At 38.1% G+C, this 24618-nt stretch overlaps 1 protein-coding gene across 1 annotated transcript; it reads left to right on the plus strand.

The window, feature by feature from the left end:
- Window positions 1-1497: 1497 nt before the first annotated feature.
- Window positions 1498-24149, plus strand: LOC141736464 (uncharacterized). Its single transcript, XM_074570650.1, has 9 exons — window positions 1498-1544; window positions 3473-3585; window positions 5003-5167; window positions 6372-6404; window positions 7064-7186; window positions 8769-8816; window positions 11230-11318; window positions 13507-13599; window positions 21022-24149. Exons 3-9 carry the CDS (start codon window positions 5056-5058, stop codon window positions 21208-21210), a joined length of 687 nt encoding a protein of 228 aa, XP_074426751.1. The 5' UTR covers window positions 1498-1544; window positions 3473-3585; window positions 5003-5055; the 3' UTR covers window positions 21211-24149.
- Window positions 24150-24618: the final 469 nt, after the last annotated feature.

Raw genomic sequence — 24618 nt, forward strand, 5'->3', positions numbered from 1 at the left:
TAGTTAAAGGTTGTTTCTGTTTGTGGCTGCTGATGGCATAAGTTATTTAGCTAATCTACAGAAGAGTTGGTGTAGTGCATTATAATTTTCATACAGCTGGTCATTTAAAATAAAAAAAATTGTTCTGTGCTGTGGCTGTAGGGACTACAAACATGTCACTTAAACCTGGAATGTTACCTCATGGCAAAGGAACAGATACAGCCTGTAAGGACAGTTCACATGACATGCTGTCTACATCTTGCAGCCTGGATCCATCTCCTCCTTACCAGCAGCTGCAGCGTCATCAGATCTTGACCCCATGTAGCCTCTGAACAGCTGTATCAAGAAAAAAAGAAAAGCTTTTGCTGCATCATACATTTCTCATTGCATTTTTCCTGTAATGAGTCTTACATTATAACATTTAGAATCCTTTTCACATTTTTCAGTCTGCTTGAGTAAGAGCCAAAGACTTGAGATTTCAAAGTTTCACATTGCTCTGTCATTGAATACATCTTTTAACAAAGTCTCTCTACTGACCTAGACCGAAGTCCAGTGAGGGCTTAATGAACTAAGAAAGACTTTCCCTAAACCAGCCACAATTAAAATATAGAACTTTCTTGACATAGTATATGAATTCTAGATAAAAGCAGTAGCTCCTTGTTTTTAAGAAAACTCTGGCAAAAATGAAGTCATCATGGTTTGTAGAGGAATTTCATTATTTCAATGAGGTATATAAAACTCTGATTCACTCCTTTAAAAAAGGAAGGCTCACTTACTAGTACAAATCTGATGTGATGTGTATGAATAGAGAGGACCAATAAGTGAGTGAAGGGTTAGCAATGTACGTAGGTAAATAGATAAAGCCAACTGAACATGCCAAATCCGATAATGAAAGAGCTAGCTCTTGTATGATAAAAACCATTATCTGGGCTTTATGGGCAAAGAAAAACAGCACATCCGCTTTAAACAAGTCCACTCATGTCACAAGCACTCCAACTATTGCCATTGGTGCAATGCCTGCAAAGCCCATTTAATAGCTGGGTAAATGTTTAAGCAGTTAACCTGTTTCCAGCTCCATGCAACTGAGGCTACACTCCTACTTTTGATATGGCTATAGTACCATAAACCCAGCATCTGCCCTTGAATCAGCCTTCTAAGGAAAGACAGATAGAAAGAACAATATCAGTGACGTAAAATATAAGAATGGTATTTATGAATATATCCAGGCACTATACAGAACTACTGGCTAAAAGTTTGCATACAGTTCCAGGGAAGACAGCTTCTATGTCGTCTTAGACAAGCAGACGTTTAAAAGTTTGTTCTTACTATTTCCAACACCACTGGAATTCCCACAGTAGTTAGAACCAGGAGAATACTGATGTAAAAAAGTTAATGGAATGATGTAAAAAAGTTAATCTGAAAGACTAGGTCCGCGTCAGACTTCTTTTATTCGGAGGTTTGGCTTCCTGCCATGTGTTCAGGCAATAAATTGGCTGTAACAGAGCTGCTTCTAGCATTCTGCTGAGTAGAAGTATCCCAGCAGAGACAATAGGAGGCAAAACAAGGTAAGCAAGAGTTGAAGATTACAGCAGGGTTTTCAATAGGCTTCAATTTATTTTATCAGACTGCTTGTCTAGATTTTAACAAATAGTGATTTTTTTAGTTGACTTTAAAGTTTTCTTCTGAAATCTCTTCCTTAGTCTGGTTTGTGTCTTTTTTTATATAGTCCTATATTTAGTGTATAGACTTCGTAAAGTCTGTCTGATTTGAAAGAGACGATAACCTCAGTATTTATTAGCTGTAGGGTGCCAAAAGTTCTTTTTAGTCCACGGTTAAATTGTAACAAACTTGGAGGGGTTACTTTCGTTCTTTGGAAGCAGGACTGTCAGCTGCAACCCAATAGATTAAACCACAAGCGATCCGATCTTTTAACAGTCTTAGTGATACCTTGTTATGAACATCGCAATATAGTATGAAATTTTATTTGGATCATACCACCATGTGAGTGAACTCCAAAATTTTTAATTCTGTTTTCATGTACTTTGAAATTTTTATTTCATTTGATTTAATTTGATTTGATTTAATTTAATTCGAATTTGTTTTAATTTTATGATCACATGTGTCTGGGGGTAAGTGGAAGAGAGAATGATGGCTAAGAACAATCGAGATCACTAAGGGGGCAAGAGAAGCTATGTAACAGGTTTTCTTTGCTGCCTTCATAGAAATGAATTGATATGGTCTGTGTAGCAGGAAAAATTTTCAAATTCCCTGTGGTTTTAGGGTGATCTTGTTGCCCTTGGCCACAAATGTGCTCAAGTATATCTGATTACAGCAGTTTAAAGAGATACAGCTTGAGTTTTCTGCTTCCCTTGTACTTAGCTTAGATGTGGAGCAAAACAAAACAGACCCAAGTTTCCAAAACAGTGTTTGACTAGGTTTGCAGCCAAGAACAGCATCCAGCTCTTCCAAGCCCTCTTCAAGTAGCATATACCTTACAGAACAGAGAAAAGAACTGAAGAAATGGGCATGAAGGACATTGAAACAAAGAAATAGACGTAGGGAGAGACACACAACATTTACAACTATGAGTAAGAATGAAAACAGTGGGAGTAGGTGACATCTGTGTAAGAATATGGCATGAAAGGAAAGGCTTATTGAAATGGGAGTACTTATATGTCACTCAGTATTAAGGGACATGTGAGGAAATTCAGGCTATGGAAGCTTTTGTTATTTGTTGTACAGAGTTTTATTTGTTCTGGAGATCTAACAGAGGTGAAGTTCTACCATTGACTTGTCCATTTTCTACTTGTTCAAACAAGCCAAAATAATTAAACTTAAGTACGATCCTTCAAAACATCAAGATTACCTGTCTGTCTTTCTCAATAGAAAGCTTCCTAAGAATTTATCCACTTCCTAAATATGCTTCTGAAAATTTCTTTGAACTGTTCTGCCCTCTTCAGGAATTCTTCGTGGTCCTGGCTTGTAATCATCCTCCATCTTTTCTTATAGCAGCGGGTGTAAGCAACATGGATGCAAGACTCTGAATCTAGATGGTTTGCACGATATCACATTGGTTTTAAAAAAAATTAAAAAATAATTTAATTAAGCACTTAGGACCAACTCAACATAAATTTGCATGAGTAACTGCAGTATATGAAGGGCAAATCCAGCAGAAGACAATTCCCTGACTGCTTCACTGGGTATAAAAATCAGGAACTGGGATCTTCAGAACTTTGATCAAGCACAGCACTGTATTTTCAGTAGAAATGTTCTTTAAGGGATTAAATGTTTGGTTTTGAGCATCCTAGGTCTAACGAAGTCTTGATGCTTTGTTAATGCTGATCACCTTGCACACTAACGTCTTTCAGGATGCACAAGCTGGTATTACTGCCCACATACTCTGCAGAGCCTGATTCAGTTAGATGTTTGTAGAGGTCAGGTCCCAGTTAGGACCCAGTCAGGGAAACCACAAAGGGTCTTTTCTTTTGTTTAGCAGGCTCAGTGATAAAGCAATTTCAGCAAGAGGACGAAGACACAGGCTTTATTTTCTACCTCTGGCTACAAGCTATCAGACATTTGAAAAACGAGACATCTTTACTAGGAAGAGTGAGTTAATTGTTTCTAATAAATGTTTCACTTTTCAGTGTCCTAACTGAATGTTTATTTATAACTAGCAAGCCAAAGAGAGTGAAAAAGAGCCTTAGTTAGCCTTTGTAGTCTAGTAACAAGAGAACTGCCAGGGACAGAAGTCTTTCATTTCTACCATTCCACATAAATGTTTAATGTGAAATTCTGAATCAGTGAACTGAACCAAAGCAGATGATGGAACTCCCGTCCCCATGTGAATTCACAAATCATTACATTAGTGTCAGAGCCAAGGTCTCTCTGGCCTAACTAATATTTACTTATTCTGTGCAAAGCTGCGTGGGGCTAAAATTGCACCCTTCTTCGCTTGGTTCATTCACCAGGGTACCAGACAAAATTGAAGCGCGATGTTTTCTTTAGTCTGCACGTGCCATAAACAGTTGTCGTAAACAATTGGCTTCAGAAGAGTATTTAGACTTGAGAATTCCTGTTTCCCTTTCTTCAAACCAAAGTAAGCTCATTAGCTTTTCTGAAATGCAGGGATTTAAGCTGTGTCCTCAGGATATCTTATTAGCTGCCTGGATGGTTCCTTAGTCAATGTAGTTCCCATTCGTAGACACTAACCTCTCCTTAGAATATCTAGCCTAGGTAATGCTTAAATCCTTTTATTCATCTAGCTTCAAAAACTGAAGAGCGTTATTTTTTGTAAATATAGTCACAAATACAATATCATTTAAAAAATGCAGAGCACATTGAAGTCAAATTATTGAATTGTGAACGAAACATTAATCATTTGAAAATGTGTATGGTTGCTAATGGTAGGGGATTGATTTTTTTCTGGTCACTTGTATTCATTAGTAATTCTATTATACTCCTCAAATTGCCAAACTCCAGTCCTCATTCCTGAGGTAACATTTCCTGAACCTTGGTTTAAGATTGCAATATGGCCGCATGTCTTTAATGAAAGTCAGAAAGTCAGCTTATGCTGTGTTGGAGTTGCCATAATTTTCAATCACTTGTGACCACTTTGAAAATTATCGTAGAGTGTATTATGAAGGACAAAAAAAATACGATTTTTCAATCCAGCTAGTGAAGTCTAGATAGCTTCCTACGATTGAGAAGCATAAATAAATTAAATTGAAGTCACATAAACCGCTTATATTTTATCTAAGGGAAGTCTTTTAAAATATATTCCTTCAACACAACTGCATCCCTGATAACCTGGATCTTAGTGGAAGTGTAGATAGATAACTGATTTACCATCACTGGAAACATCATTTTTGCCTTGCAAGACACAGGCATGGGTCATGCAAGGAGCCAAGCATTTATTGAGTTTATCCTACTTTATTTAACTGTCATTTATCAAAATTATACTCTTTCAAAATTGATTCTCAACCAAAACATGAAGTATTGTGACAAATTTTAACTCCTTCTTTAGGAACGGAAAAGAGACGCAACTCAGGCTATCAGAATTTCTCAAGTGCTTCTGCAATGCTGCTCCGCTCAGGCCGCAGAAAGCCATATGAAGTGTCTCTCCATAAAAGGCACCCTGTTAAGGGTAAATCTCTGCTCAGAACTGTGAAAAAAACTTCCGGAAATTCAGGTAACTCTTTCCCGAGCGACAGGTATGTTTGTAATCTTGGAAAGATGATTCCAGTCCAAGGCAGATCCAATTAAGTATCTGGAATGGCTTATCTATAATAATTTCAAAAATAAAAATACCTGGAGGAACAAAAAAACCGAAAGCTTCCTTTAAAACAACCAGCACAGATATACTCCTCAAATCGTGACATTAGATTTTTCATACCACCAAACTGAGACCAGTAATTCCTGAAGTACATCTATACCTCCCTAGAAAAGAGTGAATGATATAGAGGGCTGTCAGCCATTTTATTTTGGACACTGTACTAGTTCTTACAGTTCTAGTTAAAAGTAGAATTCTTACACTGTAACTATTATAATATAACAATTTTTAAAAGATTTGCTGTATTGATTATTGTAGTTGCTGTCCTGTTGCTTCTTCAAAAAACCCTTCTTTTTTTTCTGGAAGCCTTATTGCCTTAGTTGACAGACCTTTGAAGAGAAGGTCCTTGCCCATGCATACACCAGCTATGCCCATGCCGAAGGTCCAACACAGGACATGTCAGAGGGTGGCACTTCTGGAGGGTGTGACTTGGGCTGTCAGGGTGTGCGTTGTCCGTCTCTTTTGTTGACTGTACACGCAGAGTTTCTGCGTGGGCTAAACAGCGTGGAAAGAAAGCTTCTTCGACACAACTCTTATTTTTTTCAAAATGTCTGCGTAAATGCAGATGTTTCAGAGAAGGTACATCAATATAAAATGAATAACAATGTTTTCGGCGAAGTCAAGCATTCCCAGAACATTATGTCACTGCTGGTGCACATTGAGTATCCTGTTTTTTTAATTGCCTAATTGTTCTGGCAAAGAAAGGAGTGTTTATCTTACAAGCGTGTCCTGGAGGTCTGTGTGGTCTCAGAAATGTCTTAACTGAATTGGAAAGTAGCAAACCTACTCCGGTAAAAAAATGTTCAGGCTAACATTATCAAAATTGTGCCTTATAGTGTTATTCTGTAGGTGTTTGACACCTAAGTGGCTGGACCTACATCCTTCTGACATTCAGGACAGCACAGTTGTGTTCAGTAGTGACAGGGAACAATTACACTCCTGACAGCTTTTAGCAACCAAGACCTGTTTTTTTTTACAGTAGGAGATTTCAGGTCCCCAGAATAAATGCTGCTATTTTAGGTAGCCGTATGCACTCTAACCCGAAACTCTTGTCTCTACACAGATCCAATTTTCAAAGTGCAAAATTGGGAAACAGGCAAGTACTTATCTATAAAATAAAGGAAACTAGTCTAGAAACAGTATGCTGCAGAGATGCTTTCCCTACTTCACCTCTTCTTCAGAATAAAAACTTGAAACTTAATTCTGTGTTTTTCACACCTGTCTCCATGTGCAGGCTCCTGTGCACAACCTTGCTTTGGCTCTGGCTCCCCACAGGGCTCCTTCACCCACTGTAAGACTGCTCATTCACGAGCCAACTGCTAATTCAGGCCCCCTCTCTTGAGTTCAAATTCCTCCTGTCCCCATTAGTCTCCTTTAACACAGCTATCTGCGGGTTGTCCACAGTCACCCTTCTTACACTGTCCCTCAGGCTCTTGGGTTGGAAGCCATTTTTTCAAGCTCAAGTTTTTGCACATATTAACTCTCCAAATGGTTCAGCATGCATCTTTTCTTCTCTCTGAAATAAACTTCCAAGCAAAGAAATCTTTGCTTTCCTTGTTCACACCACCAAGGCTCAAAATAATTGCTTAATCCCACTGCATAATTTCTATTATGTGTTGGCTATACTGTTCATAGTTCAAAAATACATAGGTTATCAAGCAAAGATTGCTACAAAAACATATTTGATCTTTTTAGTATGGAATTTTACCATTTTACTGTTGCTAGTAAAATTAATTACAACTCATTTTTATTTAGGGTTTAGTCTGCGAAAAACACTGAAATGCTATATACTGACTGAAGATTCAAAAACAGTGCATTTTGACATAGATGAAGATGGTCATCACGAAATATCAACCAAGGATTCACAATCCCATGAAGGTAGTGTGCTTTTTATACCAAAACTCACTAACCGTATGTTTAGTACTATAAGACATTTTTAAATACACTAAGTACTGTGTTCAGTTTTGGGCCCCTCACTACAAGAAAGACACTGAGGGGCATGTAACATTATATTGCATCTTTATGAATATTGATAGTGATATAAAGAAAACTTCTATTCCAGTTTACAGTAGGTATATGATAAATTTAAAGAAGATTGTTTTATTTGCTCCCATTTGAGTTAATGGTAAGTCTAGACGCTTGGCTATTAAGTCGGTAAAAACAAAGATACTCCTTAGAGACAAGAGCTAAATGGAGAAAAATAGAGAAGATTTTGGAATTTGCAAGATTATTTTGTTTTTCATGGAACTCTTCCTTTATCTCAAATGGGGCTTCTCTAATTGACACCAAAAATGGTATCACAACTAACATCAAAGAAGTAGTTGTTAGAGGTTATTCTTTTGTTACAGAAGAGGCAAATAACAACAAATGCAATTATTCTAGAATTATACATTTTCCAGAGATGTGAAAGTAGAGAGAAAAAACAACAAACCATATTTCTAACTAAAATACAAGAAAAAGTTTAAATCGGTAAGATAGCTATCAATTTACCAAAACTTTATCTTTTACAAAAATGCCAGCTTTTACAGGAATGAGAAGTCCATTACATGTGGTTCAGATAAAGACGTAGAAAGGCTTGTTTGATATATTTATAAACTAAATTGATTTATTTTTATTCTAATAAATTGTGAATAATGACAGCTGCTGTACCTGATAAGGTATTTAAGTGTGCTTTACATCTTTTGAAGTGTCTTTTACTTGATAACTTCATGGAATTTTGAAGTAACTCATACAATTAGTATTGCTGATTTATGAACAGACACCAAACCTGTGTAGGTATACAATAGAAGTAGTTTGCGGATAGATTTGTCATGTGACAATCCTGATGTAGAAGATACTGATGTTCCTGGAAGAAAAAGAAAAAAAAGGCAATGCTATGTGATATTCTTGTATGTGTAAACACAAGTACCACAAACATATATTCATGGTACAGTTAAGTCAACATCGTATTAGGAACCATCCACCACCTGGATGCTGGTGACTTTGGCCTGAAGTGGATGATGCCTTCCCCAGATATCTGGCTACGTGGTTCAGGCTGATGTTAGAAAAGCCAGAAACCCCACGCCATTGCTACCTGTTACTTTCCAATCATCTTGCACATTTTGTGTTAGGGTCCTCACATCTGCTGCCAAAAACTTTCAGGCTTCTCTTTAGGCCTTATGTCTCATTACTGATCTCTGTTTCCTCAGGTGCGCTCTCTTTTGCAAAAGACAGTTAATCAATCAATGTATTTATTAGACTCTGAGTTCAGGACTTCAGGGTGCCTGTTCACGAGTCTAACTGTACAGTCTTAACGGGGTTATATGAATTCAGAGACCTGCAGGAAATGAAGCCTGATGCCTATTGCTAGACACGCTCAGATTATGTTTCAGAACAATTCTTTCAATTGTTTGTGGTGTTTTTAAATTTGAAGAATGTAAATATCTAATTCCACATATTTGTTAATTATCTTTTATTTTAGATATTGCGTGGTTAAGCGTGTTCACAAGGAATGAACCAGCAGTAACTGGTAAGACTCCTATGGGAATTAAAGGCATCATTCTCTTTGTTAGGGTCTGTTTTTGAAGAGATGTTTGAGGGTAGGAAAAGAAGTTAGCAATGTTTTATACACAGACTTGACATTGGAAGGAACATATTATACCAGATTTTTGTTTAGGTCAGGTTGCTGGACAGTTCTAAAAATTAAAGAGCCTTTCTGTGTTGCATGAGAAGAAATCTTTGACATCACAAAAATTGCCTTAGCAAATTATGAGTAATGGCTTGGCCTGAAGACAAATGTATATGAGGAAATAGAATGTATACAAGATAGAAAATCTGTTTGTTTGTTGTTTTTTTTTTTGTTTAAGAAAAGTGTATGTGCTCTGTTGCTGGCATATGGGTCTTAGCTAACAAAGACCTGTTGTAACAAGAGGGGAAAACCAAAAAGAAATGGATATGAAGAAAGAGGAGACACATTTTTGGGACTTCCATATTGTAAACATAAGAAATGACTGGGAAAATCAAAGATATATTAGTGCAAGGTACTCCAGTAGAAGATAAATGTATTCCAGTTTCAACCGTATAGCAAATATCCGTCAAGTCCAGGACTGCACAATGGCTAAATAAGGATTTCTAGGTAATGGTATAAAATACTGACATCCTCCCAAACCCTAACAACTTCACATTTCAGGGCCACCCCAAGCAAGAAGTGGTTTCTTATATTTAGTTGAGTTCAAAGCATTTATTTTGAATGAATTTGTAAAATTGCCCCTTAGACTCTTGTAAGGCTTTTGTAACCCAAGAGGCCAGGGAATTCATCCAAAGGCCATCAGGGAGTGGAAGTATTACTTACGAAATCATGGAAAGGTTCCTTACTTTCCTCGCCACTCGCTGTCTGCCTGATAAGGCAGATGACCTATCAGGTCGTCGTGTTTTTCAGAGGTGATAGGGAAAGTTAGACTCCTTTGCATTTACTTAGAGTAAACAATGTATAAGCAAGTTGCAATAAACTCTGTAGACAGAGTCAGCCAAGGATAATTAGAATGCAACTCATGCTGACATATGTTCCATGTCCACTGGCTGGACTCCTGCATCCCACTTTGGGATGCCTCTAGGTCAGAACACTCTTGGCTTGGATATGAAATCTGTCTTGCCTGCTGATGTGCCTCTTACATGCTGCAGCTGAAGTTGGACAGTTGCGGCTGAGGCAATCTAAACTGATGTCAGAAAAAAAATAACACAAATGGCAGAATTTTAGACCTCCTACATTCTACTACATTTATCTGAATACATACGTAAACTGAGTAAAACGCACTAGGCTGGAGTGTGTCTCAATTTTTAACACGGATTTTAATGTTATTTTCATGCTGTAACTGGCTCACAAAAAATACCTTCAGAAGGCTTCCACAAAAGCATTACAGTTAGGGTAAGTTAGGGTAACTAAAATCAGGGCCGGGATTAGAGCGGCTAAAACCGGTCAGGTGAGATGAGTGTTCTGCTGGTTCCAAATATCCTTCAAAGGCTAAAAAATACCTTTGGTAACAAGAGAAAAATATCTTCTTAAGTGCATCTGTTAATGCATAATTACCTAACCTCTGTAAAATTAGTATTCAGTTGCTGCAATGATGCACATATAGATCAACTTCTACTTTCTTTTATATTTTTTGTCTTAAGCAGTACACTTGTGATACTTTTAAAAGCACAAGTAGTATTATTTGAAGTAAATCTGCAACCTTTGGATAATGTTACAGTTATAGCACCATTGGGTAGTTGTTAATGTCACTGGCTTTGTGAGATAACACTCTCGTATGCCATATGAATTGACAAAAGGAGCCTTAATTTGTTTACTTTCTACGTATCTGGATCTGAGGCCCTGAAGTACCAAAAGGTAATGAATGTTGTTGGTGTATCAGGCTGAGGAGTGTCCTGTATTATGACATTTCCATAATTACGACATTATGTGACATTTCCTGCAGCTGAAAGAACAGTATTATCTCAAAAGTGAGTAAATCCAATGCACCCACAATTATGATAGTGGAAAGATTTTGACATAGAAAGCATGCAGAAAATAAAAAGGAAAAACTCCTACATTTTCCATAGTGACATATACATAGTCAGGTATATTGCATAAACATGTATATTACATGTATGCATTCAGTACTAATTTAAATGCCTTATATTTATTTGTGTATAACTGATATTCCATACATTAACTATAGACAAAGAAAGTATATATATGGCAAATTCAGAGCATCATAAAGTCATAGACTTTAAATACTTTATAGACGAGAATCATATCAAGAGTGATTATATTTGTTTCTATTCCTATGCCCAGCAATGTAAAGTGAACCTGGATGTTGTCTCTTTACAAAATATTTTTAGCTATGCTTCATTTTACAAAGCGATATATATTTTATTACAATATTTTCCTCTATGTAAAACAGATTCTAAAAATTTGGTGATCCTCACGCAGAGGTCAAAACTTAATGAATTTGTCCTGTTGTGCAAGGGTCAGAAACAGCTATCTCTGAAGGTAAGGAGTTTATTTCCTTTGTAACTTGTGGGTTCTCTTTCTTAATAGAGGACTATTTCTCCCACAGACCCTTTCAAATTACTTTTCTTTACTTACCATATTCCACATTTCACAGCTTCTGACTACCTCCACTGTATTCTGTCTGGGGAAATATTTAAAGTAGGTTATTGCAAAAATCATTGGGTTAGGTAGTTGACTACCGTCACTAGAAGACAGGAGAGAATCATAGAATCATAGAATCGCTGAGGTTGGAAGCGACCTTTAAGATCATCGAGTCCAACCTTTACCCTACCCTGACAAAAGCCACTTCTAAACCATGCCCCTAAGTGCCCCATCTACCCTTTTTTTAAACACCTCTAGGGATGGTGAATCCACCACCTCCCTGGGCAGCCTATTCCAATGCTTAACAACCCTTTCAGTGAAAAAATGTTTCCTAATATCCAATCTAAACTTCCCCTGACATAACTTGAACCCGTTTCCTCTCGTCCTATCACTTGTCACCAGGGAGAAGAGGTCAGCCCCCATCTCTCTACAACCTCCTTTCAGGTAGTTGTAGAGGGTGATAAGGTCTCCCCTCAGCCTCCTCTTCTCCAGGCTAAACAACCCCAGCTCCCTCAGTCGTTCTTCATAAGGTTTGTCCTCCAGACCCCTCACCAGCTTTGTAGCCCTTCTCTGGACACGCTCCAACACCTCAATGTCCCTCTTGTAGCGAGGGGCCCAAAACTGAACGCAGTACTCGAGGTGGGGCCTCACCAGTGCCGAGTACAGGGGGATGATCACTTCCCTAGTCCGGCTCACCACACTATTCCTGATACAGGCTAGGATGCTGTTGGCCTTCTTGGCCACCTGGGCACACTGCTGGCTCATATTCAGCCATGTTGGGCATGTTGGGAATGTTGGGTTTCAGTCTCTGTGGAGGGAGAGGGGGCTTCTTAACCAGAAAACATGCAGGAAACAAAAGGGGAGGAAGAAGCAGGAATGCTGCCTTGGAAAGAGATTAGTTTAAGAGGGGAATTATTTTCTCCTAACCAACCAGAATTAGAGGATAAGGAATATGACGAAAAGAAAATACAGCTGAACTGTATTATTCTGTTTTAAACATTTACCATCTGGTGTCAGAGCATTCCCATTTTCTCCAGTCTTGTGAAGGTTTGTTTATCACAGGAAGAGCAGCCAAGGATGGTTTTCCTTATTGGAGAGTTATAACCTTTACCAAAATATGTCTGAGGAAGAACTTTATGTTGGAATTTATGGTCTAAAACAGGGCAAAGGTCTAAGAAGCTCTGTTTACACAGATTATGTTGAGATAAAGAATGACCCTTCATCTAATACTGGCCATGCATGATGGTGTAAATTGCCCAATACTTCCTCAAATTAAGTCTTTGATGTTTTTTGTTTGTTTTTAATTCACAGATGACTTTCCATAAAATCTATTTCCTGAAATTATTTGTGTAAATGTGTGTTGCAAGATCCATTTGTTATGTTTATAACTGTTTATCCCATTGGGATTTTCCTTTCTGCCCTTGAAAAAAACAACTATTTTGAAAGGATTTTTCTGAGACTACCTTTTCATAAATTAATTGTTTGAAAGGTGTTCCACCAAATCAGAGAAAGAACTGAGTGTTGAGCCCTAAAGGATTTTACTTCCCAATCCCCTATTTTAAAGTACCAGGTTATACCAGATTATGTTTCTTGACATGATTAAAAGCAGTTCTTATCTGAAAATGAGGTAAGACATATTTAGTGTCTCCCAAATATGTAAAAAACTTGGAAGGATCATATACCTTTCTTTCCAGAAGAATATGAATAATCTTCTTAATCTCAAGGGAAATTCTCATATGGAAGATGACAAGGCTCCTTATCTGTGATAAAGTTTTGGTATTCTACTGTAACATGGTTCAGTCTTGGCTGCATTGCAAAATAGAATGTGGGCCTTAAACAGTTTGAAGGACTGTCTTCAGCATTTGCCTTCAACCCAATTCATTTTGCATTGCAAATGGTAACAAAGAAATATATTCTTGGAAGTGTTTCAAGAATTTACCAGCTTATTCATCGTGGATAATTTGAATGTAATCATTAATGAACTTCATAAAAAGGGGAGTTTTCTTTAGAATTAATGCTGCATTTGGTGGATTAAAAGAGCAAAATATGAAGACAAAATTACCAATCTGGGTTGTTGTAAACACAGGTCTTAAAAACATCCTCTTCAGAGCCAGATTATCCTTCAGTGGAAAGATGCAACATGAAAACATGCGAGCATGAAGATCCTGACTTCAAACAGGTATATAATCTTGATCAAACAAATACAAAATGTGTGTGAGATTGTGCGTATGCAAACATAGGTGTAAAAAAAGTGTAGCTAAATGCAACCCTGCTGTTACTCATTAAGTGACTGTTTACTACTTCAGCTGATTTTTAGCATTTTCCTCAGAAAAAGGAAAATAAGAACTGTTCCATACCTTTGACGTGACTTGTATGTATGAGTACATCCTTCAATCTACAGGCAAACTATCTGACTTTCAATTAAAACATAAAAGGCAAAGATGTTTCCTGTATTATTATGCTTATATAAAATGCAAAATAGTTTTCACCTGGTACAAATCCTTAGACAATGTCTGAAAAATCTGGATGAGTGTATTAGCAGATCTAGAAGGGTCAGATTACAAGAGTAACGATGTTTTTCAGAAATAGTGAATCCATTAATGAAAAACTTCTGGGAAATAATAAAACCATAAAAGATACATAATTTAATATAAAGAAGAAATTAAAAGCAGTCCCTAAAATACTTTCAGACTGAATTCGCTCTTAGCAGATGATTATAAATCAGGAGTAATGCATTGTGTATAGAAATACAGGTAGCCAAGTAGTTTCTTAACATGTTTTTGTCACCAAAGCTTGATTTTGTTGGCTCTTCTCTAGATAGAAATGGTAAAACATCGTGAACACAGGAAGAAAACTACTCTAGTTGTTAAATAAGATACCTTAGACAGATATTCTAAGCTAGAGAAAATGAAAAATGAAGTAAATGTAGCTAAGACTAATTTTTGTTAGTGTTGTAGTCCAGTCGATTTACTGTCTAAGGGGATTGAAAAGACAATCTTTCCAATTCCACTGAGCAAAATTAAAGGGATCAGATAGCTTTCAGAACTTCATAAAAGTGAATCTGAAACACTGAAAACCTAAAATTCCCAGCCTAATATTTCTAACATTGCTAATGTTTCTCCTAGATCAGAAAGGAATTCTGTTCATTTAGAATTAGAAAAAGTTTTTTGTTTGAAGTCATTCTGAAATGATCTTTCAAAGGTATGAGCTACAGTACTATTTATTTTTTTAAATTAATAATTAATGATCAAATCTCCTGCATACTGAACCTGGGCAATGCAAGAGGGTCCTTCAGTTTAGGTCCTTGCTGAGGTACTTACTTGCCACAAATATTCCTTTGTTCTACACAGGAGAAAGCAACAAAGCTTAGGAAATTTATAAGGCCACTTCTAGTCCCCTCCTTGTGTGATGTAAACTGTCACAGTCATATTGCCTTCTTCTAAAACCTATTTCATGCACTTTTTAATAGACAAAGATATGCCTTTTTCTGTGGAGCTGTTCATAGGGGAAGAATTAATGTCTTGATGGCTGCACATTTTGAGGGACAGCTGCAAAGAAGAGGTGTAACAGTCGCCTGGAGAGACTTATTCATCACACCAGGCTTCTAAACAGATAATTAGAATGAAAAACTCATTCTGAGAACCTATCTATTACCTAACAAGACAGATAGTGATCCACTCATCATGGTTTCTTGCTGGTGCCTTCAAGGAGGAAAAAGAAAAAGTTACTCATTTGTGTGAGGAGAAAACAGTGGCCGGCACTTGAACATTTTGCCGTGAAAATGATAGTCAAGTCTGAATCATGAGATTCTTACTAAACCTTCTAGAATGAGTGCACTGATCAGGAAATAATTTCTGGTGAGATGAATCAAGCTTCCACTGTCCCAAGGATGAAAAAGTGTGTGAGTAGCTGACTGAGATGGAAAAATACTTCTTATGGCCAATAACAAAGGTATGTGGTGCTGCGATGTGATATTTAGGCTGCTAGCACTTAACAGTAAGTCTTAAAGACAGGCATTTTCCTTCTTCTATTGGAAGACTGCCAGTAGAATTACCAGAAACACGAGAATCTGTGGAGCCAGCTTTTATACCAGCAGGAAGAGTTGCACGCAGTGTTGTAAATTTCCATGTGGCTAACCCAGGCTTGTGGAGAGACAGTTCACAATCAATATTTATTAAAACATCTTGCATTAATTAGGCTGCTGCTACCACAATAATATAATAACAGCTCGTAACAGCAAATAATAGTTTATAACAACATCTTATTCTGATAGGGGCTTAAGTCAGGAAGGTAACACGGATCGCAACCAGTATTTATTGCAACACTATGCTGGCAAGAGCAGAAGACTGCGTCATACGTGCCATTACTGCCTCATGCAGGGCACACACCCACGGGGCCCAGCTGGAGCAGCAGCCAAAAGGCCAACCCCAGCGGTTCACTCAGGAGCAGGCTTACATTTACTTATAACTGTAATTATTTAACTCTGTAATAGAGCATTCTTACAATAATTAATAATACTGTACAAGCAAACGCAGTTAACCACACAAAAGAATGAATTAAGACATACAGAGTATCATTTCCCTTTAGATCCCCCACAGAAAAGTTTTTCCCATCTATGTCCCCACAACATGTTGACAATGAAGGGATGTTTCCCATTCCTTTACATTTATAATTCTCCCACTAGCCAGCATGGTTTCTTTTAGCACAAGTAAGATTACATTTACAAACTTTGTCACTTGATGGAGTCCATGGACAGGAAAGTGTTAATCCCAGTAATTTCTGAAAAAAAACCAGCATGTGCTTATGATGTTGAAATGAGTTTTATTTAACATTCACCATTGACATTAATGGCTAAATTTGACCAAGAGTTCTCAACTGGACTGATACTGTTTCATGCCTTATCTTCTTGCAGGCTGTCTTCTAAATTAGCAGTTTCCTTAGAAGTCTTGACCAAAACTAGGCAGCCTCGTCATATCAGAGCTGGTCCTGTATCCTTGGGACACAAGCAGCTAAACAGATAGTAGGAGCAGGCAGTACAGGGGGAAAAAATGGGGTGGATGGGGGGGAATTATCAAGGAGAGTTGTTCACATTCTGTGTTGTTACATGTATGTATAGGTTTTAATGTTCTTATTTTACCATTTTTATTAATTATACATTTTTACTATCACTTTTTAATTCTTCCAGAAGTGCAGTTTTTAGTGATTTTATGTTGCTTATCAGAGAAGTACATATCTCTTTTATTATTCATGACACATTACCACCCTCAGTCCTTTGCATATGCATACTTAACCCTCTCAGCTCTTATTATGTACTAGTAGCACTCAGTTTTCGCTCAGTTTCAAACCTTCCTTTCTCTTTCCTTTCCTGGTTGATACCCCTTCTAAATTCCCTCTTGACTTGACAGATTTGCTTGAAAGATTACGGAAGTCAACAATTCTATCACTAGATTCGACTGCTCCTCTTCAAGTTGTTGTCCCTTGGTGGATAATGCAGTGTTATTAGGTAATTATAACTCAACAGCATTTTCCCAAAACTTTGACTGAAATTCCCCTGCCTGGATGGACTGAGATCTGAGGGGCTGCAGCTCTCCAAGATCCATTAAGAGATGTAACAGTTTTTATTCTATGCTTCCTCTCTACTTTCCTGAGTAGTTAGATGAAGCCAAGCAAGACAGAGACAGTTTAAGCCAGAGCTTAGCTACGCAGTCATGACAGATCTTACTGAGGGACTTACTCTTTTCTTCAGTTAAATAGGCCAAAATAAAGAAAACAAAACTCCAAACAGGAAAAATCGGGCAAGTGAGGCACACAGAATTACCTTAGTTCAGAACTTTTGACCTTGTCAGTTATGACAATGCCATATTTATTGTGCTTGGCTGCTGGCTGGGGTCAACCTACTGCAGTCCTTCTTGGCACCTGGCATGCAGCTTGAAGGTTTCTTTTGGCTCCATAAATTGATTAACCTATTGGAGATCCAAGGAGTGATCAGCAAGGCTCACTCCCCCTTCAGTATTCCCATACGGCCAGTGGGAAAGTCTGAGGGCGGAAGCTAACAGTGGACTATTCTGGCCTAAACAAAGTAATGCCACATGGAGTGCTGCCGTATCAGACATTCTAGAGCTCCAATATGAACAGGAGTTGAATGTGTCAGAGTATATGCTACAGCTGATATTGCCAAAGCATTTTTCTTGACCCCTTTGGCAGCAGGGTACAGGCCACGGTTTGCTTCCACGTGGAGGGCTGTACAATACAGCTGGAACCGACTGCCCCAGGTCTGGAAGCGCTGCCCTACTGTTTGTCAGGACAGGGCCAGCTGTGAGAAAAAAAGCACTGAGGCGTGTTGGCCCTAGACAGCAGCCAAGCCCTGACACAGCCACTTGCTCAGTCCCGCTCCCCACCAGTGGGACAGGGGAGAGAACAGCAAGAGCAAAAGTGAGAAAACTTGTGAGTCGAGATAAACCCCCGTGATGCAAAAGTGCTTACTCACCTCCTCCCATAAGCACTTCAGGGCCCAGCCAGTCTCTGAGCAACAGCCACCTTGGAAGCAAAAAATTCCCACTCTCTTCTTTCAGTCCCCAGTCTTTATGGCTGACCGTGACATTACATGGCATGGAGTATCCCTTTGGCCAGCCCAGGACAGCTGTCCCAGCTGTGTCCCCTCCCAGCCTCTTGCCCACCCCTAGCCTACTCGCTGGGGCAGAGTGAGAAAAAGAGAAGGTCTTGGTGCTGTGCATGCTCAGCAACAGCCAAAACAAATCCAAAGTCCGCATAACTCATTTGTAATACTTCCTAAGGTCTAGAGCTTCTTTGATGCAAGCAAGGCAATAGCTCAGTTTTACTAGTTTGCTTATCGTCATCGTATGACTCATGCAGTTTTTGATCATGTGCTCATTTCCTTGTTTCATCTGAGGCAAAATGCAGATTGTAGTGTGCCCTGTACTCCTTTGTGTAACATGCCATGGCAATGTAAGATGATTTGTTCTCTTTCAGCTAGCCTCCATATCCATTCCTCCTTATCTTTTAGCTGTTTCCTGGTTTAGAGTGCAGCAGTTGAACTTAGCCTAAAGAACATCGTGCTTTATTCAAACTGACTTTAGGTCATTTTGAGTCTATTTATTTTAAAAGTTGGATAACATCTTTCTCTGTAGCTTCCATCGCTGAGATATTATTACATATGACAATGTTTTTTTCTTTAACCTGTGGAGACAACATTTGTAGCATTTTCCTAACATGAGCATATATACGCTATTGCAAGTGCATTGTGAATCACCTATGGGACATGAGCAAAGGTGTATTTTTTTGTCACTAAATGTGGAAACTAACCTGCAGATTGGTTCTTCATTTAATGCAAAGGCAAAGAAACAGTTAAGATCTATAACTGAAAACCAGTTGTTTTTTTCTTGGAACTTGCAAATGCTCTCTGAGGCATGACTACTGTCATTGTCGCTGTCCTCAAGATCAACTTCATCTGTCAGTAGTCCGAACCATATTCTCCAGGTTTGCTCATTAACCTTCCTAACCACACCTTAGGCCACAATATGGAATTATCTGTATCATGATTTCTTGCAAAACACCTTGTTCTAAGAGCTCTTTCAATGACCTGCTGCAACTCCCAGCCCTAGCAGTGTTTGGATATGCTTCTCCTCCCGGCATCTCTTTCTTCTCTTAGTCACACAATATCATTCCCCAAATCATCTTCCTGTGATGGATCTCCATCTGATTTTCCACCATTTCGTACAGATACAGCAGGTATTTTTAATTTTTGCATCTCAATCTGCTTTTGCAAGCACCTAATTTTGGCTTCACATTTACCAGATCCCATTGGAGTCTCCCTTGCTTTAGGGTGAATTTCTGCATTATACACATCAATCCTTCTTCTTGCTTCTGCAGGTTTTCTGTCTTCTTTTTTTTTTTTTTTCATGAAGTCACCAGAGTCTCTTATTCTATTTGTATTTCCATATTACACTTTTGAGTCCCTAGAAGGTGTTTCTTTCCTAAAGACAAATTGTCTTCAACCTTCTTAATAGCATTTCTTAAAAGAGAATTTTTTGATCGAAGCTGTAGATATTCTGCTGTTACACTGGCTTGATCGGGACCGGAAGTTTTAGCGCTTCCTGTTATAGCTTTGCTAATACAGGAGGTGCATCCTCAAGTTTCTTTCGTGAACTCTGCAATAACTGCAGGACATTTTCCTTCCATCCCCTGTCGGCATATGGGCTAAAAGGATACATTCCTCCTTCCATGAAAAGGTGGTTATTGCCATTGCTGTAATCTCCAGCATAGCGAGTACCCTTTAATATCCTCCTGCTTTTCCCCAAGCATTCCATTTTGTTTTAGAGATCCCCTTAAGCATTGCACACAATCAGAATACAGAGTTATAGAACTTACGACATTACGACTGGTCAGATTTATAGAACTGTCTTGTGGGTAGGATGACAGTGTTCAAAAAGATCCCTCAAAAGGGAAGAGGAAATAATTTGGTTATGATGCATTAATTTACCATCTCAGTCTTCCCCGAAAGGTACCACAAATTCCCTGCTCCCTGACAAGAGGGTGAGTTGGAGGAAACACAAACCTCAGCCTTTTACTAGTGAAGCTGTTACTATCAGCAGCAAACTATTCACACAGTCTGCTCAGTTGCTCCCTCAGTTGGTGCACACACGCAGGAGCAGGGCCTCGTACCCACACTCCAGGGGTTTCCAGGCAGCTGTGCACAGTCACACAGGAGGTCCCTCATTTCAGCAGATGTGCTTACACATGCTGCCCTGTAATCTTTGTCCACCTACAGCCGCCGCTGCCTTCTTGGGTGTGGTGTGGGTTACATGCGCCATCATGGGTGCCAGTGCCTGCTGGAGGCCTTGGGCAGGTTCAGCACCTCCTTGGTACCCTGAGCTTACCAATTTTTGCTCATTTTACAGGGCTACCAGTCTCCAGGGCTTGTGGTTTCAGAGGCTACTGTGCAGCACATACTCTTCCTCTCTCCGGTGTGGTGTTTTCTGGTCACTATTTCTCCATCCTCACCCTGAGGTGCCTGGAGAGCCCAAACACATCCACACACACACAGAGGGGCTGTTTTGCTCCATTCCTCCAAAGATGGATCTAAAAAAAGGCATATTGGAAACTGGAGAGGTATAGAAAAACCATAGGTAATAGAACAGTGGTGGTACTGTATGACTCTGATTTTACTCCAGAAGAGGCAAGAAAAGCCGTGGATCGAATTTTGTTGTTAGTGGCAGTTGACAGGGTAGGTCTGTGGTAAGAAAATAACCAGATAAAAATCCTAAATTATCCCAATAACAGGTGTACTGCAGAGGAAAACTCTGCTGGTCTTTTAGTGAAGCAAAGGAATGCAACTATGGGTCTGGAAATACTCAGTCCTTTGAGGGAGACGGGTATTGTTTTATTCATAGCTATCACAGAATCTGTCCCACAATTATTAGGTATTGCCAGAGATTTATCATAAAAATTGGTGAATATGTGTTACTGGAGAAAAGCATTCAAAATATAACAAGCCAGCAACATACATGAATTTTTGTCACATGAAACGCCGTAGAAAGGCTTTAAAAATATAACATGTTCTTTACTTTGTGTGTTTTCATAGCTGAGTGAACATAATCACTTCTTCATCATGCATTACCAAGGAGACTCAGTACAGTTCCAGTGCTATGAAGACAGAAGTTACTACTTGTATGTGAATGACGACTCACTTGATATTCGCAAGCCGGAAAATAAAGAACCCAACGAGGACAAAAATTTTTACTTTAGGGTGTCATATTTACAGGAAAAGTAACTTGTCTACCTTTCAGTGGCCTAAGTGTCCATACAGCTAATGGAAGAGAAGGAACATTGAGCTCAACTTATTTCCATTTTGTTTTTTTTTTTGTTGTTTTTTTTTTTTAATTTCTTAAGTCACCATTTTGCATGAGTAACATCCTTTCTTTCTGTACTTTCAACAGGACAAGAGAAAGGCTAAGTTTGAAAAGCATACTAACTGATCAGTCTTTTTATGTCTTACCCGCACAAGTATGGTTTTAAGGACCTGAATTCTTCTGGAAGGGGAAAAATACACAGGGGATATGTGAATATAGGGGATAAAGAAGGAAGAATACGTGGATGTGAAATACAAAGCACAGTTAGTTTTTCGTGTGGTAAACTTTTTAAAAAATGTCTCTTACGAGAAGAAAACATGTAGAAGTTATTAAACACATATGTGCATGTCCTGACTGACTGACTGACTTTGGGAAAGCAGCGGAAAGGGTGTCTCAGGTCTAACCGAGAATGAAAGAAGCGGCTGAAGATTAGTCAGACGATCTCTCTGCCCCTGCAGCTCCCAGTCAGACTTTATACTCCATTATGCAATTTCAGCATCCACCCATCACGGCAGCTCTCTAAGAAAATGTACTCGGAGCGTGAGAGTCACAAATGCTGGCAGAGGAAGGGCAGCACACTGAATTGACGGGGCGTTAACAGATGCCAGCGAACACCGGCAGAAAATTACCCTGACATATTGGCTTCCACCTCTGAATCACAGAAGGAAATGCAATCATGCGTTCAGCTGCAAAGCAGAGTGCAGAACAACCTCTGAAAAATAATTAAATGTTCAAAATGACTGAATGAAATAAACACTAGGTGCTTACGTCAAGCAAGATGGAGGGGCAGTGAGAGTACCCACCTTTTAGCAACAGGGTCTGTCAGTGGGAAATGAAATATGCTCACACTTAAAAGTCCACAGACCGTACTCTGCAAGGCACAAAACACTTGAAATACAAGGGGAGACAAACCAAAATTGTACACAGGACCACTAGGTGTTAAAGATCTGTTTCTCTACTGCTGCGCATGGAGTCCCACTGTGATTTAGTGGCAATTTTCACTGATGCAAGTCATTTGGGCACGTATGCGTATAAATGATACCTATGCCAAGAGATTATCACTTAGTTGCAGTGGAACAACCTACAAGCTACATAGCACCTGTAGGAATTGTTCTGTGCAAGTATAATAAACAATGCATACCTGAAATAAGAATCCTAACGTCAGTCAATCACACCAATGCACACTAGAGTAAGGCAATTATCTATAGTAGACCAAACTCCAAAGGTCTGAGAGACCTTAGAAGATTCTTTTTCCCCCTACTGTCAGTGTGGAGTTTCACTGCTGGGCTTGGTGTATTATTCAAGTAGTGAAAATCATTCTGTTGCTTCCAATGCTGACTGAACAGAAGAGAGCTTTTGAGGATTCCCTAAATAATATTTACAACTTCTGGATCTGTTAAGAGTTCAGTGAAGTCAGTAGGAGGAAAAATGTCCCAAACTCTAGATATTGACTTCAGCATATATTACACTAGAATTGAAGTATTTTAGCACTATCTATTATGTCGCACAAGAAATAAATGCAATTATTTATCAACTACAATAATTTCACTAACTGATACACTAACACTTCATAACCATACATTTATTATTGGCAATGTGATCACCTTACTAAATTACTGAACATCCTCTCTAGATGGTATGTTGATGAAACAACAACAACAACTCATCATAAATCTCATACAAAGCACACTAATGAAATCAGCATTGCTGTGTCAGCAAAAAAGTAATTTTGAATTTTGAATCTATTTTATCATTAAAACTTAAATTACAGTTATATGCAGAATTTTGTACTTTTACCATCTACTTTAAAAATCAGATTTTTTTTTAAATTTAAAGGACAAAAGCTCTTATGGAAAGCAGCAGTGGTATCTTTGTAAAGTTTTAGATTTGAGATATAAGATAAAAATGTTATTTGACAATATTTCTCAGAAAACACAATAAATTCAGCCAGCTTTGTAACTATAAATGTTCATAGAAAAACAAGTTTACAATTTCTGGATCCTAATCTTTCCTGGATTTCTATTTTGCTCATACAAACTCTTCAAACTGACACTTTCAAATTCCCACTAATCTGAGTGTCTCGTAAGTGGCAGATAAGGTTTTATTTTGTGAGGTGGAAAGCATGTAGAAATTTTATTGAAAAATAGGAAATTAAAGTCAGTGAGTCTTTTAGAAAAATATAGCCTCTAACACTTACAATATAAAAAACCATTTATCCAATGTGTCTAACAGTTGAATATGAAATATAACTACTATTTTGCAGTTTATTTTCAAAACAGTACTGCTATTCTTTAACTTTTACTTAGCAGACGTGATGATTAGTAAAATATTAATACAAATATTTTGCTCTTATTTTTCTCCTCTTCAAAAGCTGTGCCTTAAAGAAAATAGCATATTCTGTTTGCTGCGGAACAATTTAATGCAAGTATTCTTCATATATAACTTCTAGTACTTTGACCATATTTGTGACTTGTTAGAATAAAACTTGTGAGAACTTCAATAACTATAAAGAATGTGATTCTTATGTTAGTTAATCTGACAAAAGCTAACCAAAATAACGTATGTAAAAGAGGGGACTGTATCTTCTTAGGATCTATGTGTTAATTTTTCAGGAAACCAGAGTTCTTTCAATCATGGAGAAAGGAATGGTCATTTACAGTAAAAAAAAAAAACACAAACCACAAACAAAAACATTTACAGTAAAAAACACTGAAGACTGGTAAAAGAATGACTGCATTAAAGTGTGAGTTTAGTAACAATTGTCATATATTAAAGCAAGCGACTGGCAGCCAGCCTTGCTAGCCCTGAAACATGTGCCTAGTACGCAGTGTGTTACATACCACTTTCATTATGGTTAGACAAAAGAAACAGAAAAAAGAATTAAAATTGTTAGTCTAATGAATGCTTTTACAGTCTAGACAAAATATAACAATCTAGCACTAGTGCAATTGCAACAGTACTAAAACTTGTAAGTAATCCAAATCACACAGTTTCTGTGAAGGACCAACACATCAATAGACGAAGACTCACTTATGCCTCTTCCCTGGTGTGAGGTTCTCACTCTTCCATTCACTCGCAGTCTGAGGTCAAGGCCCTTTTTTCTTAGATAGGATGATGTGATGATGTTGCCATTACAACAGATATAATAATACACATATATCTCATAATTCCCCACCGATTTAGACAGACGAGTATTCTATCTTAAGTGTTGCTGCTTTTAGATACATATGGCATGAATTTTGAAGTAAAAGATATGTATAAACAGAGAATCTTTTAATGTTGTCTTGTTTTTGTTTCGATTGGCCCATGATTTGCCTAACCAAAGAAAT

Source organism: Larus michahellis, chromosome Z (genome assembly GCF_964199755.1).
Source record: "Larus michahellis chromosome Z, bLarMic1.1, whole genome shotgun sequence".
Taxonomy (NCBI): domain Eukaryota; kingdom Metazoa; phylum Chordata; class Aves; order Charadriiformes; family Laridae; genus Larus; species Larus michahellis.

Bases quoted from the DNA above. Each gene is read 5' to 3' on its own strand.
- LOC141736464 (XM_074570650.1), top strand. From the start codon at position 5,056: ATGCTGCTCCGCTCAGGCCGCAGAAAGCCATATGAAGTGTCTCTCCAT. The intron at 5,168-6,371 runs GTAACTCTTTCC...GTCTCTACACAG, and splicing joins AAAAACTTCCGGAAATTCAG to ATCCAATTTTCAAAGTGCAA. The intron at 13,600-21,021 runs GTATATAATCTT...GTGTTTTCATAG, and splicing joins AAGATCCTGACTTCAAACAG to CTGAGTGAACATAATCACTT.